At 42.0% G+C, this 19,052-nt stretch overlaps 1 protein-coding gene across 6 annotated transcripts in view; it reads right to left on the bottom strand.

The window, feature by feature from the left end:
- ZNF410 (zinc finger protein 410) overlaps nt 1–19,052 on the bottom strand; it is a 142,822-nt gene that overhangs the window by 100,610 nt on the left and 23,160 nt on the right. For all 6 annotated transcript variants that reach the window (XM_069208512.1, XM_069208515.1, XM_069208517.1 and 3 more), the window contains one exon: nt 17,414–17,605. In XM_069208512.1, the coding sequence (XP_069064613.1) occupies nt 17,414–17,605 (192 nt within the window). The remainder of the gene's footprint in view (nt 1–17,413; nt 17,606–19,052) is intronic.

Below are 19,052 nucleotides of genomic sequence, written 5' to 3' on the forward strand. Positions count from 1 at the left end.
GCAGGTAGAGTGGCTGGAACTGTACACAAATGCTGCTAGAAAGAAAACTATATTATATACTGAGTTGCCAGGCATGAGAATGGGCTATATAATAAAATTAATAATTCAGCGGGGTGTGGTCATGTATTGCACAGTGAGACATGTTCGTTTGGCACTCTATTGCAAAGGGACTCATCAGACCACGTTTGGTGGCTCTGGGAGGATTACCTGAGCCTTGGTGGTCCAAGATGCGACACACACCACCCAACACATGGAACTGGAATGTCATAGCATAATCTTTTCATTTTCTGCTTGTGTACCCTCACTACATTTCATATATTCATTTGAGTGCACGTTTCTCGTTTGTAAACATCTATTGAATTTAGTAATATCTGATTTTGTTTTCAAAATAAACATCGATTAGCATAAAGAATTTGACAATAGTAATTTTTTGAGTTTTAAGACGTTACAGTAAAGATAGTCTGTCTTCATGTTTCATCACATTCTGAGCTACACCACTTTTTTTACCTGACTTACATTAAACTGGTACTACTTGTTTTAAACAAATTATTAATACTTTTTGGTTTAAGTTTGCATTACAGATTCCACTTTTATTGTCCATTTTTGCAACCACAGTATATTCTTCATACAAAAGAGAAAGACACCAAAGACTTAAACAGTTTGTGGGAAGGGTGATATTGTGGCAATATACTATATGGAAATAAATACCCTCTGCTGTGCAGTAAAGAAATATTGCAAGACACTTTGGAGTTCCACAATCTAATAAAGCAACTCAGTCTTTGGCCTTGTTCGCCTATATGGTCACATAACTTCCCAGTAACCTTCAATGAGAAGTGGGGGAGCCCTTCAAAGCGTGGGCCTTTCTCGAGCCAGATGCTTGGCTCTGGGTCAGCTTGGGGTCCTTTTGGACCCTCGAGCCCAATGACAGCCGAACCTGGCCCATCTTTTATGTTAACGTCCCCTCACTAACAAACAAACCAACTAACTAACTAACAAATGTCCTTAACAGGAATTCAGGGACGTCAATTAGGGCTCACCAGGGGTCTCAACCCGCTGCGACCCCTGGCTCCAATATACCTTAATAAAGACACTGGTGTTTACTGGCTTCCTTAAATAAATATGCATTACGTTCCTGTGCATAAACAAAATAGTTGTAAGGGATGGCCTGGGGCTTGGAGGGCAGCAGCCTTGTCTGCATGAATTTGGTGGCACCATGGAGTACTCTTGAAGAATGCACCTAATTGTGCGCATATGCATGGTGGATGTCGGGCCAACTTCAGCACAGTGCACACTTGAAATATAGCTGCCAATGAGGAAGGGGCTTCTTGCTGTCGCCCTAGGCCTGGCATTCATGATTTGCACATTATCAGATCTGGAGCACAGTCACACCCCTGACGTGACGCGTGATGCGTGTCCCGTCCGGACTTTGAAGAAGTGTCCATGATGCCAGCCCCAGAGGTCAGTGAGTGTTGCTAATGCACACACAGGTAGATCGCCTCTGCTTCACAGTAAAGCTGAAACCCATTCTAGTGCGCTTCAGCATACTGTTGTAAGAAACTCCTATAAAGTCAAGCTCTCAGTAAATACAGAGTAGGGTTTAAATTCTGCCGATTTAATGTTTATAATTTTGACAAGGGCATGGGATACATGCACAGGTTGCAAAGTAACCACCTCAAATTGAACGATGTGGACTGGAATTTTCTTACCTTTTTAATTCAGAGTTCAGTCAAGGGGCCACTCGCTATAACTTTGAGTAAGAGATATTATGACATTTGCAGAATTATAGAATGGGAAAATGGCATAGAATGTGCAATTGGGCCTGATGGGGGCAGGTCACTGATGCGCAGGACAGCTCGACAGTCCAAGAGCAGGACATGAGTGTTAGGAAAAATGTAAAATAATGTAATTACTGTTGAAATGCATAATTCCTTAATTTTGAGGAAGCGTTGCCATGTTGTTTTTAAAATGAATGTTTAGGAATACACAGAAAAAGCAGCCCCTTTCACCTAAACACTTACTGACCTCTGCTCAGAATCGTAGATCAGAGTGTGTGAAGCCTAGAAGTGAAAGTAATGAAGATGTGTTGTATGGCATCCCTTTACACAGTCCCTGGTTCCTGTTAGCAGGGCCTTACGCGGGACAGCTTTCAGATGGGTCCCTATGAGGCCCTATTTTCATATCTTTGACATTACAGGCAAGAGCACTGCTTGATTTCTCAACAGTGACTACCCAATGTTTAAGGTAATTAGTGTCAGAGATGCAGTTCCCGTTCACTTTTCACGTTTTTCTTCACCTTGTATTCCCTAAACGTATTTGCTTTTTCCCACTGCTATGTTTCTGTAGTTTTTTCATGCAACATATGCCCTTTTTTTATAGTGCACAATTTAAACCAAGGTGTCTCCAGGTATATGGGTGGGGGCTTTGGTGAAGAGGGTGAAGTTAGTTTGTCACAAAGCCAGTCAATGGATCTAAAAATGTTGAGACTACATGCACATCCAATTCTTGGCCTCTCTGCAGACTTCAGAGAGCGATGGTCACTAATGTGCCAACTGTAAATGTGGGAAAATGTGTAAAGAAGGCACACAGCCATATAAATATGGACAGCACCAAAGAAAAAGAAAATGCAGTGTGAGTAAGTGGGTTGGGTGAATGAGAGATGGTGAAGTGGAAGACATGAAAGAAGGTACCTACAGAAGGAGGGAGTGAAGAGATGTGCTGAAGAGGAAAAAGATGATGTATCAGTTATGCAGATGAAGGATTTCTAAAAGACGTAGGGAGAAATAGGTTTCAAGTGTCTAAGAGTGAGAGACTGCAGAGCAAAGTGACAGTGCAGTGGAAACGAGAATCCCTGAGACACTCCAGCTGAATTTCAAAATGTGATACCAGATAACCTAGAGTCAACACTGGCTTCCCTGCTTGCCCGAACTGTAAGATCCCAGGCAACTATTTTATTTCACAGAGCCTCCTTCAGCTTTATTATCACGTGACCACACTTTTAAATACTTGAGTTCAGGATGTGCACTATGCAAGCACCTCTTACGTTTATTAGACTAGAATGTTGCTCCATCTATAATATATTCTATAATAAGAATCTAGGCAACATTTAGGGTTTACATGACTACTGACGTGCCTATAGTTCACTAATGGCACTGATGTTGGGGCTGGGCAAATCATTAATGTTTCTAAAAGCCATGACTTTTAATAAATGTTTTTATGCAGTTATATAATCTGATGTGCTAAGGTAAAATACTACTGTACGTTAAAGAAATACTCTTTTTAATTTCAAAGAGATCGTATCATATTTTTTCCATTACGTTTGTTGCACAATACACATGCCAAATGTATTCACGGCCAGGCTCGTGTACAGACTCTCAGAGTCAAGCCAGACTCAGTCTCGGGTCGCCCTACTAATTTGCATGTCCCCCTCCTCTATTTGCGAGTTGGGCTTAGTATGTGGGGCCATCAGTTGCTTGATAAAATGATTGGAGAAGCAAATAATAGAAATATATGGCCTGCCCACATGCACTGATTTGACAACACAACTCTACCATCAAGGCTTTTTGTAGCCAAAATGAAGAAGAGTGCATGCAGTGAAACTACATTTATAATAAGTGTTCATAATACAGGGACTCCAGGTCGTTGTTTAGTATGTGACAGTAGACATGAGTTCTAAGGGCGAACTAGCAGGCCCTGGCGAGACGGGTGGGGTGTAGCCTTAGCAGGGGTGTTTAGGGTTTGACACATCTCAACTGTATTCTTGGTTTGGTAGTTTAGTTTGGAGGTCCTGGGTTGTTTCTGCTGTATCTGCGTTGGCTTTTCTCGCCATTCTCATTTCACAAGAGGTTTTAAGTTGTTCATTTTTTTGGATCTTAAATATAGTCACAGTAACCGGTATACCAAAAAGGTAGTAAATCTGCACCCACAGTACTCCTTGAATGGGCGCAAATCTACTACTTTTTGGAATTCACAAACAGTAGTAGACTTGGAAAGCTGAACTAGTCTCAAGTTTCCAGGCATACTACTGGCAATCAAACACCCAAAAGGTGATGGGATGAATGCTTTCAAATAGGGTAACTAGTGGCAATTGCTTGGGGAAACATCCCAACTCATTGTTTTTAATACTCTGTGCCACTCTAGATTGATAGCTCACCTAATGTGAATTAGTCCTGACCCTGTTCATCATGGGAACAGTCCATCCCGAACCTTAGCCATCTCATCCCGCCACACCGCAGTGCACTGCTCTTTTCATTGTAGAAATTTGAGATTCACATCCCCACGAATCTCACTGAGCTTAGCCCCTGAATGTACCTCAGAGGTGACATGCAATACACTAATTATGTACATGTTTTATATAGCATTCATTTTATATGCATGGCAGCTCTTTAGAGCTAAGCTAGCCATTATGTTTTTGTTACCCAGCTCAAGGTTTCTAATTTCATTGACTTCTGAATGATGAGAAGATTCAGAAGGTTTCAACTTGTAACTCCAGTTTGAATGCCAATTTATACATCAGGCACTAAATGCAATGAGCTATTTTGCCACAAATGCATGCAAGACAAGAGACAATTGTTCTCCAGGGAGTGTCTTTTCACACTAAGGGACATGCTATATGACTACATCAGCCAATTATCGCAGAATCCAGTGCCATATGTAGCCGCACCACATCAGCTAGGTGTGTGTGTGTGTGTGGGTATGAAGAAAGCAAGTCTAAACACTGTTAGCCCCCTCTTGATTTCCAGTCAGCCAAGCAACACCATGCCTTTCGGTGCTGTATTATATGTTCATCGGGACATCGAAATAGCATCTGTTCAATAGCTACTCAGTGCAGCAACCTGCTTGAAACACTATTTAATACACCTTGCAGTGCTGTCCACTTTCTCTTGATTTTGTGCTAGCCAACCACCTTTTTGCTTTTCAGTCTCGTATTATAACAACCAATCAACATCATCCCTGCAGTTATTATCCATGGATATACATACAGATTTTACCACCTGCCAACAGACTGTCATTCTCCTATGTTTCCTGATTGCTGTGCAAAAAATTGCCATCCAGCCTGTTCCTTTTTGTCAAGCTGGCCAAAGTAGCATAGACACCGTCCCTTGTCACTGCAGCCAGAATTCTATTCAGGTACATGGACACAACATCTAATATACTGCCAAGCATTAAAGCCTCAGCCTGATTTCCTGCCAATGAAGCAAAACTAGCTGTCCACCAAGGCTTTTTTTTTCTCTTCAAGACTGCTATTCATAAGAACAGAAACTATTGTTTGTAGTTACTAGTATCTTAAAATATGTATGCCGTTTATGCGGTGGTATCAGCCAGATTCTTGACTTCATACTTGTCAAGTATCAACTTACCCTTGGGTCAGCCTCTTCATAGCAGCAAGCCCAATCGTCACTAGAACTGCAGCTGACCAAGGGAGCAGACATTTCCTCTGTGAACATTTGTTTTTTTCCAGGCAGGCACCAATTTACTGCCCAAACAGTGTTGTCTCTTCTGAAGGAAGCCAAGCAGCATCATAACACATATCTGTCAGAATCTTGATTTCCATCCATTAAAGTACTACTTGACACCCACTATTCTTCTTTCGTCATTCATGCAGTATCAAGATGCCAGTGAGTATCTTCTTCTATGTGAGTAACATCTGTCTTTCTACCTTGTAGACCACCCTTAACTCTTAAGTTAACATTTTCCCAATTAATCCAGTGCTCTCCTTATCTTAACACTCAGAAATGCTTTCAGTACTCTAATGTGGAACAAGCGCAACACTGACTAACATACTCTACTGATGATGTGCACTTTTATCTGTAGAAGGAATTATTGATAATAAACCTGGGAAGGTGCAATGTCTCATTATCTAGGGAAAGCAATGCACTTATGTCGAGCATTACATGCCCATTGACCTTCCCATAGTGTAACACATATTTGATATTGGTGGCTTCAACTTGGACTCCATATTTTCCATTGCTTTGCACTATTGAAAAGGTTCTTAAACTATGTTGCATTATCTCAATTATGTATCTGAAGATACTGATGGACACTGTCAATGTACATGGTGCATTTTCAGCAGGATTTGAATAAAGTATGTTTGCTTTGAGAGTATTTAATTTTTAGCGGCTAAAGATTTCCCATCCTCCTTGTGTAATGCAATCGACCAAAGGTAAGATGCACCTCTTCCTATGATGGCACCAGGTCAAAAGGCTGCATCATGCACTTCCTGAGATGTCATAGGGCCCAAAGGAAACACGATGTCACTTCATGTGAGGTCTTATGATGTAATTTCCTATGACATCATTGGAGGGGTTTAAAGGGTATGTGTTAGACTTTTCATCCTTGGCGTGGTCTCCCTTAACTTTTTGCCTCTGTTCCCCAGGTTGTTGATGTGTGCTGGACTCTGATTTTATTGTGTTTGTTACTCTGGGCACTTTACCACTGCTAACCAGTGCTAAAGTGCAAGTGCTCCTGTTTAAAATATGTACATAATTGGTTCTCCATGATTGGCATATTTGTTTTACTGTTAAGTCCCTAGTAAAGTGCACTAGAGGTGCCCAGGGCCTGTAAATCAAATGCTACTAGTGGGCCTGCAGCACTGGTTGTGCCACCCACATAAGTAGCTCTGTAATCATGTCTCAGACCTGCCACTGCAGTGTCTGTGTGTGTATTTTTACACTGTAAATTCGACTTGGCAAGTGTACCCACTTGCCAGGCCTAAACCTTCCCTTTTCTTACATGTAAGGCACCCCTAAGGTAGGCCCTAGGTAGCCCCAAGGGCAGGGTGCAGTGTATGGATAAGGTAGGACATATAGTAATGTGGTTTATATGTCCTGACAGTGAAATACTGCTAAATTAGTTTTTCACTGTTGCAAGGACTGTCTCTCTCATAGGATAATATGGGGGCTACCTTTAAATATGATTAAAGCGTAGATTCCCCTAGAGAGTAGATGGACATGTGGAGTTTGGGGTCCCTGAGCTCACAATTTAAAAATACATCTTTTAGTAAAGTTGATTTTAAGATTGTGCATTTGAAAATGCCACTTTTAGAAATTGAGCATTTTCTTGCTTAAACCATTCTGTGACTCTGCCTTGTTTGTGGATTCCCTGTCTGGGTCAGTTTGACAGTTGGTTGTTTTTCACCTCACACCAGACAGTGACACAAAGGGAGCTGGGGTGTAACCTGCATTTCCTGATTAGCCATCTCTGCTAGGAGGGAGGGGTGGAGTGGTCACTCTCATCTGAAAGGACTGTGCCTGCCTCTAACAATGCCGGCTCCAACCCCCTGGTGTGTGTCTGAGGCCTTGCCTGGGCAAGGCAGGATTTCACAAGTAGGTGTGAGTCCCCTTTGAAGAAAGGTGACTTCAAAGACTAAAATGGGTATAAGAAGGGCACCCAAATCTACAGACTTTAGAAACACTTCTGGAATCAAGAGGAACCTCTGCCTGGAGAAGAGCTGTTAGCTGAGGAGGAAGTGCTGCCCTGCCTGTGACTGTGCTTTGTGGAGCTTTCCTGCAGTGCTGCTTCTGCCAGAGTAAGAGGGCAAAGACTGGACTTTGTGTGCCTTCCATCTTGAGAAGAAATCTCCAAGGGCTTGATCTAGAGCTTGCCTCCTGTTGTTTGAAGTCTCAGGGACAGCAAAGACTTCTCTCTGCCAGCACCTGGAGTCTCTGGAGAGACTCCTACTCTGCCCTGTGGTGCCCATCCAGTTCCTGGGACCCTGAAAGGAGAAGCTGGCAGCCTAAGGACAAGAAAATCCACGCACAGAGCGCCGTGCGGGAAAAAGAGCGACGCAAATCCGATCTGCGGCTGAAAAACGACGCGCCGCAAGCTCCGCAGCCGAGAAACGACGCTCGCAGGAAACGCGACCGAAGAAACGACGCACGGAGCAGGAGAAACGACGCGCAGCATCGCTGACAGAGGCTGGGAGATCGCAACCTGCGCGGCTGGATCGTCAACTCATCGTGCGGCTGGATTTTTGACTCGAGTACCGCCGTGCGGAGTTATTTTCGACGCACGCCCGCCCGTGCGGGGTTATTTTTGACGCACACCAGGTACATTTTCACTCTAGCAGCGCTAGTGTGTTTTTAAAAACTACTTAAAGACTCTTTTTGATTTTTAATGAATAACTAGACTTGTGTATGGTGGATTTTTGTCGTTTTGGTCTTGTTTTGTTTAGATAAATATTTCCTATGTTTCTAAACCTGTGTTGTGTCATTTTGTAGTGTTTTCATTGAGTTACTGTGTGTGTTGGTACAAATACTTTACGCCTAGCACTCTGAGGTTAAGCCTACTGCTCTGCCAAGCTACCAAGGGGGTAAGCAGGGGTTAGCTGAGGGTGATTCTCTTTTACCCTGACTAGAGTGAGGGTCTTTGCTTGAACAGGGGGTAACCTGACTGTCAACCAAGGAACCCATTTCTAACAGTATGTAATATCACTTTCGCTACCTCTGGCACTTTGGTGAACTGACGTCCATGAGGGCATCGTACCTTCATGTAAGCATGGCACTGTTCTTTTCTAATGACTATGCATACTTTGCAGGGGGCATCTTAGAGGAGCGAACATCTTGGACCACCAAGAACGCAATCATTCCTCCTAACCAGACTGGGTTCTGCAAGCATACTGGTAACACCACTAATATTCTGCATGTGTCTTTAAAAAAGGATGCCACGAAAGGGGCCAAGGCTCCTCTGAATCTCTGTTTTATCAATTACTTCATTCATCCTTTTCAAACAGCTTATATCGTTACATATGGACACCTGAGTACAAGTTAAGCTGGGGGCAGGAACTCATCTTTCCAAATGCATTCCAACCACCAGAGGCCTGAAGCTGGGATGCGTCTTAGCACCCAACTTGTTTAACCTCTTCATGGTGGATCTAACATCACAACTGTATAGCTGTAACTCTTATGCCCTGAAGCTGAGGGGGCTGGTTCTCTCAAATTTACCATACTCCGATGATTTGGTGCTTATAAGACACACACCTGTGGGGCTTCAGCGTTTGCTAGAGGATAACCCCATCTTACTCAGAGGAGAATGGTCTCAAGATTAACCTAGAGAAAACTAAAACTTTGATCATAAACCAAGCAAAAGAAGGGCTCTGCGCTGGTTCATGGCTAATCAACCTCTGGAGACAGTAGGAGAATATAAGTACCTGGGAGTGATCATAGATAGTAAATGCTCAATCGCCTTCCAGAGACAAGCCATGAATAGAAAAGGTAATGATCTAGCCTTTACATTAAAAAACCCTGAAGAAGAAGGTTGCAAGTTCCACCTTTACACCGCTACTTCGGTGATATAGGCAAAACTCGTTCTGACAGTAACCTATGGGAGCGAGTCAATGAGGGGCAGCAAAGCGCCTACTCTGGATGGCAGAATAGCTGGGGTATTCAGAATGATTTTCAGCCTTTCCAAGTATACGTTGCCAGCCCAGTCAAGACATGAGTTTGCTCTGCAAAAGCAGATAACAGCCAGAAGAGGCGCATTTATCAACTGTTGACATAAGATTAAGGCCGCACAACCAAATACCCTAAATGCCCATCACTGAAATGGGCTGAAATGACAACCAAGGAGAATTCTCCTGCAAGGTCCTATCTTTATGACTTAGTCAAACAACTGGGTCTACAGGACCTGTGGGAGATGCCAGGAACCCATGCTAGCTTTAAACGTTTGGTAATAAAGTCCATTAAACAGATCTCCTCATTGGAAGACAGGGCAACACTGGAAGTCAAGGCCCATGGTTGGTTTGTTCTGCACAGCCATGTTAGCACAGCACCGCAGCCCTATCTTTGCATATGATTCACGAAAATCCTAAATCAGAAATGTCTCCATTACTGCCTTCGAGTATTGCCATTGCTGATCCATTTACCACTCTGGAAACGCAATCCAGCAAAGCACAATTGTCACCTGTGAGGGAAGGGGAGAGAAGATATCTTACACCTGTTTTGTATATGCAAAGAGCGATCCTACACCCCCTTTTCATCCAAAGAGGTATCCAATCTTGTAGGCAGGCAGTTATGGCACGCTTCGCGATAGAGGACTTGCAGTTAAATTGCCACTTTGTGAGATACTTATGTGAGGTAGAAAGGAAACTGGGAAGTAAAATCTACTTCGAGGATCGGTATTAAGGAATCTGCAGCTTAGGATTATTAATGTAGCTGTGAAACGCGCAATTGAATCACCAGCGTTGATATGGACTGTTGGTAGCCCAAACTTGATGATGGAACAGCTGAAGCCTCTTCAAAGCGCAAGAAGAATGAATCACGCACTCAGGCATGTACCATACTGAAGAAATACTGTTCATATTAACTTTTTCTCTGGACAGGTCTTGGAAGGCGGAATGCATGTTTAAGTGAGTGGTAACTTGCACAAAAGTTAGGAAAATAGAGGAGGGATCTCAGCATGGCTACTTACGAATATTTTAAGATCTACAAAGCACTTTAGTAGTTTACTATCGGACTGCTGGGTCCATCCCAACACTCTTGGAGATGCGGAATGGGCTAGGTGCTTCGAATCCCCAAATAGGGAAAAGAAGACAACAAACATTGCAAAAGTACTTGAAAGGGATAACTGAATAATGCTGCAATCAGGGATTTTTTTTTTTTTTTAATATATATTTTGAAGGACAGCATTGCTAAATGAATTTACCTTTGATAGGGGCACAGGTCTCAAAGGCCTGCTTGACGTATGCACTTTAATCTATTCACAGAGGAGTTTGTTTTTTGCCAGTTTTGCAAGTTCCAACTTTTTATTCACTGTTGCGCCTTTCAACATATTTGTTTATGACCTAACTCATCTTGGTGACAGGCAAGCACTTTGATAATGTTTTATGTTGTGTATTCAAACAGCAATAATGTTTGTGTTGTCTTTAACATGTTTTTTACGGTTTGCAATGGTTTTGATTAACCACACAATAATAACAATAAACTAAACTAAACTATGCAGAAGTGTTAGTATTTCATAGGGCTTTAACACAATGTTAGTTTTCGTAGGCTGTGCAAAACAATATTATATTCATACTTTACCTGCTGTTTGTTATGCATCAGGTGAGTGGAATGTTAGGTAATGCAACTGCTCTCTATGTTATGTTATGAAAGATGTAGCTACTGTACATGTTGTTATGTAGTTGCTGCTATTTAGATGGTGTACGCTATGTTATGTTGCTGCTGCTTGTTCTGCTCTATGCAACTGTTGTCTTATGTGGATGCTGTTCATGTTGCGTTTTTGTTTTACAGTTGTGAATACATTTGCTGTAATATGAAGCTACTGTTTCATGTTATGTTGCATATGTATGTAATGCTATGTAGATGCTGTTATATTATGTAAGGTGTCCCCCCTTTTTGAACATCTGAGACAATTCGTGCTTGAGTTAGAAGGGGAGGAGAGAGAGATATTAAAGGAAGAAACATAGTGGTTGAGACAGGAGACAGTAAGATAGACTGCAGCTAAAAGAAGGCAGGTGATGTAAGAAAGGAGGGAATCTGGCATGGTGAGCGTGTGGTGAGATTAAGCAGAGGAAAACAAATGGTGAAGAAATAAATTCCACAGAAGAGAGGCAAAGGTTTGAGAGAAGTGAGAAATGGAAGAGGAGAGTAGCACAGAGAGACACACATAAATGTGAGAAGCTAAGCAACAGTGAAGAGTGCTAGGGAGGGAACAGGCACAGGAAAACGAAAACAGTTCCTAGGGTGAAGGGGACTGGGCTAGAGACAGGAAAGTTAGTGTCTTCACTTTCATGCTTTTTAACTTCATTTACCACAAGTCAATATGTTCCAGAACACGATTATTCCATGGCAGGCCTCTGTTTCTTCTAACAGATCATTACTGTGTGTCCTACATATGGATTTTAAAACAGTATGTCACACTTCCAGCACTTTCAGGCTAGAGCAGGACAGCAGCATCTTACAAAGCATCAAAAACACCAGCATCCAGAGATGTCACACTGCCCTTTATCACTCATCCAGTTCTTAATTTTAATTTGCATTCTGATACTTGTAGTTTTGTTTCTCCACGAAAAACAAATACAGAGTCTGCATAATGCATATCTATATTTGGATCTTGTGGCTCAGTGGATTAATACATCCATTCCATATATCTGGGTCTGATCTAACTATAACAGGTTCAAATCCCAGAAATCCACTCAGCCTTTCATCCTTCTAAGGTTAATAAAATGAGTATTAATGATTTGGGTAACAATCCACATTTGCTATTTCAGAACCAAGTGGAGAACATGTGCTTTACAAATAAATATTTGAATATGTGTGTTTACGGTACATCTCAATTTTGTATTTGTAGCAAGCTAGTGCTGTTATATTAGAGACTTAGTAGAGATCAATTTAGCAGTCCCAGACATATCTTCACTGTGTGGACAGTATGTTCTACTATCCAAAGGGAATTGTGTAAACTGTGAAGCAGTGCCATGGATGCAGAGTAAGAAACCACACCATCATTAGTAAGAACCAGTAAGACTTCAAAATTATGATTACAGGAAATAGTAAGTTATGTCCTAAGAAAGATGAAATCCAGTTGAACCTTTTACATCACATTTGGGGTGGTAGATCACTGGAAAATGGATCGATTGAGTAGATTCAAGGGCATCTTTTCAGGTAAACATTGCAAGTCAATTTAACTAACGAACAAGATGCTCCTCTACGATAATATTAATATTTTTTTACATTGTTGTGTCTGCTCTCCATCAAATGTGGTTTCTATTTTTTCCTCCAACAGGGGAGACATTTCCTGATTGAATATGGTCCAAGGGTAGACATGCATTCAGTTTGAAACTGTCTTGGCAGCTATGGTCACAGATGGGCTTTTGTGAAAAGATTTGTTTTGTTGAAAAATTACCATTGCACACTGAAGTTCATAGGGATATTTCTAGCGCTGGCACTCTACTGTGATGCACGGTGAGCTCTGGGAAAGAAATAATAAATTTGCACACAATCTACAATATTGGTTTTCAGACCCTGCCCAAGAAATTGCTCAGTAGGCCCCTGACTTGAACACTTGCAGTTGGAATGGACAAGTCATCAATGTTTGACTATGAAGAAAGACACACAAACAGTACTTCCAATGGTGAACTCACATTCACCAAGGCGGAGGCAAACTGCCATGACAAGCTTGCTGTACGCCGATGATCTCATCCTTTTCAGTCACACTAGAATAGGCCTGCAGAGGCTACTTAACGCAACAGCTGAATTCTCTGGAAAAAATGCTCTCCTCATTAATTTGAATAAATCAAATGTCATGCCCTTTAATACGACTGGGCGGCTGCGATATCAGTGGCACTTGGGTCACAATAAGGTTAAACAGTGTGTGAATATAAATACCTAGGGGTTCCTCTTGACAGCAGTGGCTCCTTCAAACCCACATAGAGTCCCTCAGTCGGAAATTCATCTCGCTTGCATTCGCGTTCAATAGTGTTAAAAAAGCAACTGGTTCTTCAACCTATCTGCAGCTATTAAAGGTCATCCAAGCCAAATTAATACCAACAATCACATATGGCAGCGAAGTTCTGAGAGGCCGCGGCAACGACCACTTGGACAAAATGATCACTAGGCTCTTCAAGAGGTTGTTCAGCTTACCGAATTATGTTTCACCGGCCCAAGTTCGCCTAGAATTTGGCCTGGTTAGGCAGTCTCTAGCTAGGAAAGGGGCATTTATCAACCTAAGCCATAAGCTGAAGGTAGCAAAAGAAGGCTTACTAAGCTCTCTTATTTGGGTGAAAATGACTTTGGATCCAACCTCCTCCTTCCGTCTCTACCTCGAGTCCTCCTTGACAACTTTGGGCCTGGTAGATCAACTACTCCAACTCAGCTCCCATCAGCTTGTCAAACGTGCAACAAAAGTAAGTGTCAAGTCTATCTCACATCTTCTGGACAAAGAGGCTTTATTGAAACGAAGCAATGCCTGGTTGATTCTGTCATCATACGGCTCTCTAACCCCACAACTATATCTGGGAGCAGCAGTTAATCCATGGATTAAAGCAGCCTTTATGAAATACCGAAAGGGCTGCCTCCCAACATATGCCCACTTTCCTAGGTGGGCAGGAGTCAACATGACAGACATCTGTCGACTATGTGGGCTGGCTCCGGAAACGCTGATCCATCAGATATGCCTATGCAAAAGCATTACAACAGATCATAAGAGGCTCCTACGACCAGTATGGCTTCAAAGGGGGATGCGTAGGTGCAGACCGGTGCTATTGGCAGACTTTAAAAGGGACGACGTACAGCTTAGCTGTAGACGGGCTAAATTCTTGGACAAATTAGGGCACCTTCCTCAAGAGACTGAACAAGTGAGACAAACGCACACAATCAGCCTACAAGCAAAGTCATGGCACTCCGTAATTCAGCTGAAACATTTTAACTCAAATCGATTTTATTACTGTATTTTATGATTCCTTGGCTTTTTGTTGCTTTTTTTTCCTTTTACTTTCTTTTCTTTCTCTCTCTTTTCTTCGTGTAATGGTATTTACTGAACGAACACGTGATAAATAAAATACAATACAATACTTCCAACACTGATGATACAGAACTCAGCCTGCAGATTTTGTAGCAAAAGTAAGAGTACTATTCAGGTGAAACTCTCCTCCGCTACTAGCCTTCTCAGACACAGTGAACAAGCCCCCAATGCGAAGTTTCTACTTATCCAGAAGGCACTCAAATACTATCAGATAGCAAAGGTAAAAGGAAGATATATTTCTAATGGAACTAACCAGAAACAGAAATTAAAAAATAAACCAAATAAGTAAAATGAGCTGGATGATGCATTTGCTTTAATAACAAAGGCAAACTTGTAGCCTTCATTAGTTGAAAATGCTGTTTCAGAGCCTTGTAAGGAAGCTCAACTGTAACTATACCATTCCTTCTAATAAGATTCTGACATACCTTACCCACGGCCTGCGAGCCTGTCTGATAGACATTATGCCCCTACGTTTGTACAGGGCGCTAGTCAAAGCAGAACTGATTATGTAATCCTAGATTTTGATCTCTGGTATGCTTCAGATTCGAAATTCTGACCAGATTGGATAATGACCACAATGCCCTCAAGCTATCATTGACAGGCAATCTGTTGAGGAATACTACTGACCTAGATGCTCAATCAGAGACAATCCTAATTTGGGGAACAACAGAAGAGCCATTAAATGGCCTGAGCTAAGCGTGGATGCGGATTTATTATTGCAAATTTACAACATTTTTAATAATGCCCTTCAACCTTTCACAGAGCACCCATCTCACACAATACCAATACTTGATTTCCACAATGATCTATTTAGGGCCCTGTACCATTTATGCCCAAAGGAGCTTAAATGGAAAAAAAGGCCAAGTGTATCAGCCACCCACTTGGTATTCTAAAGAGTATTGCGTGGTCAAAGGGCTGTTAATCAAGGTAGTTAAGCATGGGAATCGAGATGTGATCAGAGATGGATTCACTTAAATTAGTCAGTCCTGGTACAGGCATGGAAAAATAAGGACTCCCAAACCTTTTGGCATATATTCACACATGTCAGCTCCAAATCCTATAGCTCCAATTAACTTTCTGTGCAACCGCAACAGTGGGTGGAACACTTCACGGCTATGTACGCACCAACCAGTGCAGGAGCAGCTGAAACAATGACTGTTGCACAGGTCCCAGTGACCATAACCGACAACGTTCCCATTCTTTTCACCCTTGATGACACAGTTAGTGCCATCCAGTCCTTGTAATCCAGAAAGGCACCCAGACCAGATAAAGTCGCAGGCAACCTGCTTCACTCAGATCCTGCCACAGGGGGGCTCATTCATAAACGCATTGACTAATAGGATCATGGAAGGAGGGATAATTTCTCTGTTAAAAAAAAGGCGAATGAACAGTCTTACACAACTATCGGCCCATCAGCTTAATTGACACCCTTCAGAAGGTGTTCTGCCATTAAGCTCTTGCCAAACTGCTTGACTGTATCAATGAAGCCAGCATTCTAACCCTTTTCGCACAAGGTGAGCACAATTGAACAGATCTTTTGGTTCTCCATCTTACTGTCTCAAAATATCTCAGGCTTTCCAAAGAGCACCTGCATATTGCCTTTGTATACCTTGGAACGGCCTTTGATCTAGTTCCAACACAGCAACTTTAGTCCACCCTTGCAAAAATGGGAATTAATTCTGATCCTGCACTGCTAGACGTACTCATTAGATTACAAGAGAACAACTTTGCACAAGTAAGGTGGGGGATGGCTGGTGGGCTGACTGATTGCACACCAGTCAAGCAGGTAGTGCGCCAGGGATGGGTTCTCACCTCTACTTTGTTCTCTTTGTTTGTAAATGATGTAGCTGATTTTCTTGAAGCTTGTGTCCATGACTCCCAAAGGCTGGGTGGCTACTTCATCCCAGTGTTGCTATTTGAAGTCGACACCCTTCTGCTATCTCATACCTCACCTGGGCTTCAAAACTTGCTTAACAAATTTGCTGACTTTTGTGATCATCGAGGTCTAGAAGTGAACACCTCAAAAGCTAAGATCATGTTGTTAAGTACCCACAGATCAAGTAGATGCAGGTTACAAATGAAGGGGTCGATCTTACAGTTAGTTGATAAATGTAATTATCTACGAGTCAGTATTCACAAAACTGCATTTTAATAGTAAGAGTACGAGGGCACATAAAAAGATAGTACAAGCCTATCTTTTATTTTTCAGTGATACTCAAAAGATATTTTATGGTTCTTTGATGATTTGTTTTGGAGGCTTGGCTCATATTTGGGCTCCTAGAGCCTAAATGGATCACTGGTTTGTCTCTTCCCATGAATTCTCTGGTTTCTCCACCGCTACTTTTAATTGCATTCTAAAATAAGGCAGCGGGTACTTTATCTTGTGTGGAATAAGTATTTCTAGGATAACAAAATATTTACCTAAAAGTTTTAATTCCTTTAATACCTAACTAGTCGCTGGACTTCTCTATACAACCTCTTCACTTTTCCTTACAAAGAAAATTGGTGCTTGAGACACCCTGTATTCCTGTTCACAACTTGCATAAGTTGTGTTAATGGGCAATTTCTGTCATTTATCTTTTTTTCATTCTTCTTGTTCAGCAACTGCCCAAACTCTGCCAAAATGTGAAAAGGAACTGTTCTAACATCTATGAACTATGCCAGCTGTGCAGTTTAGTATTGTGTGTTAATTGTTCTAAGGAATGTATGCATATTTTTCCAAAGTGCATGGGGATGAGAAAACCACAGACATATTTACAACTGTGCCAGTGTATGTGAAGCCCGCACTTCCAATTCACCTTTAATTTCAACTCATTCCCCCCACCACCGTAATTGTGCCAAAGTAACAGGCTCCTCTTCTTGTGGATGTGAATGCTACTTATGGAAGAATGCATGCTTCTTCCTAAGATCAAGGTGTGGGGTCAGGCTTAAAAAAGATATAAAGGGTGTTTTCTCATACCATTGATGCCTCCTTTGGCACTTTTTGCCAATTGGGCCCGAGTTGCAGCAATCAGACTGTCATGTGCCAGTTCCTGAACACGCAAGAACCAAGGTGAGCTGCTGTCAGTACTGTCATGAGACAAGAAATCATTGCCAGAGTCTTCTGCTGCATCCTGGACGTACATCAAGTTCTCGGCAGAAGAGCCTAAACCTGCAAGGAGAAAATACTCCATGAGATATGGATTTTTGGGACCCAAAGGTTAAGTTGCTGTAATGTAAATATCCCACATTTAGATTACACTCATCCATAAGGCTTCCAAAAGAGAGAGCATCTATTTCACCCAATAAAACACACAGAAGCTTGTGTCTTTTCCAACCAAATATATAGAACTTGTAACACTTCCAATTATAAATACAATGGCATACTGTCTATTTTTATACATACACCTGATCGCTATTATATACATTCAAACACATATCAGTGCAACACACATTTTTATAAAACATACAGCAACAGTCTATTTTTTAATTCTATGTCAGGACCGGAGGCAAAGATTATGCTTTCTTCCTTCGCTTTAATAATACCTTGAAACACACAGCAGCCAATTTAACAATAATTAAACTACTTTTCCTAAGAACATAAGGAAAAAAAAAAAAACACAGCAGTCTCTATTTCCTTCTTCTGTTCCTAAAGCGTGGCCCTAGCATAGTCCTTTCTTGCTGTCCTCATTCCCTCTTTCCTCACCGGTGCAGCCAATTAAGTGGTGTTTTTCTTTAGCTACTGTGTCAAGTGAAAAATGGGTTAGGTCAGTAAAAATGGTTGTGCATTAGTCTGTCCGCGTTGTAGCGGCAGCGCTTTCCTTTTACAGATTCCCTATGTCGTGGACTGCTAGTGCGCTCCTCACATGATTTGCCTGTTTCACTAACCATGGTTTGGTCCTCTGCCCACCGAAGGCACTGTGGCTGGCATTTCCCTGCTGCTCTGCAACGCATGTCTCCAGGTCAGCGGGAGTCGGACGTGCGCTGCGAGGGCCTGCAAATGCCGAGTCTTGTACCTCAGCTGCCTGGATGAGGCCCAGTTTATCTGGGTCTGTATTTTTCCTTGTTTGATAATGGGGTAATGTCCCAGTAAAATGCCACAATTGTGTTGAAAATTGGGGTTTTCTGATCCAAGTCTGCCTGTTCCTGAAAGCTGGTGATTTTGGCAGGGAAAACTCTTTGTTGTTGCCATTTTCTGGGGGAAAAAATCACAAGCCCTCTTCTGCAGCCCTTTTTTCCCATTTTTTTTTTTTTTCCAAAGAAATGTTCACTTTATTTTGGCTAATTTCTTGGTCTCCTTCAGGAGAACCCACAAAGCCTGGATACCTCTAGAATCCCTAGGATGTTGGGAAAAAAAGGACACAAATTTAGCCTGGGTAGCTCATGTGGAGAAAAAGTTATGAGGGCCTACACGCGAACTGCCCCAAATAGCCATCGTTCAGGTGTAAAATAGTCCATACGGCATTCCAATGGAAGTACTTCCTAGAAAGCAGATTGGAGCTTCAAATAGCCAATAGCACCTTGTTAGAAATAAATATTTCTTGAGTGGAGCCAATACCCACTTTTAAGTAATGGCAACAATACATTTGAGAACAGCTCTGTTGTTAGGCCAGATCCAA

The sequence above is a fragment of the Pleurodeles waltl genome, chromosome 9, assembly GCF_031143425.1.
Source record: "Pleurodeles waltl isolate 20211129_DDA chromosome 9, aPleWal1.hap1.20221129, whole genome shotgun sequence".
Classification (NCBI taxonomy): domain Eukaryota; kingdom Metazoa; phylum Chordata; class Amphibia; order Caudata; family Salamandridae; genus Pleurodeles; species Pleurodeles waltl.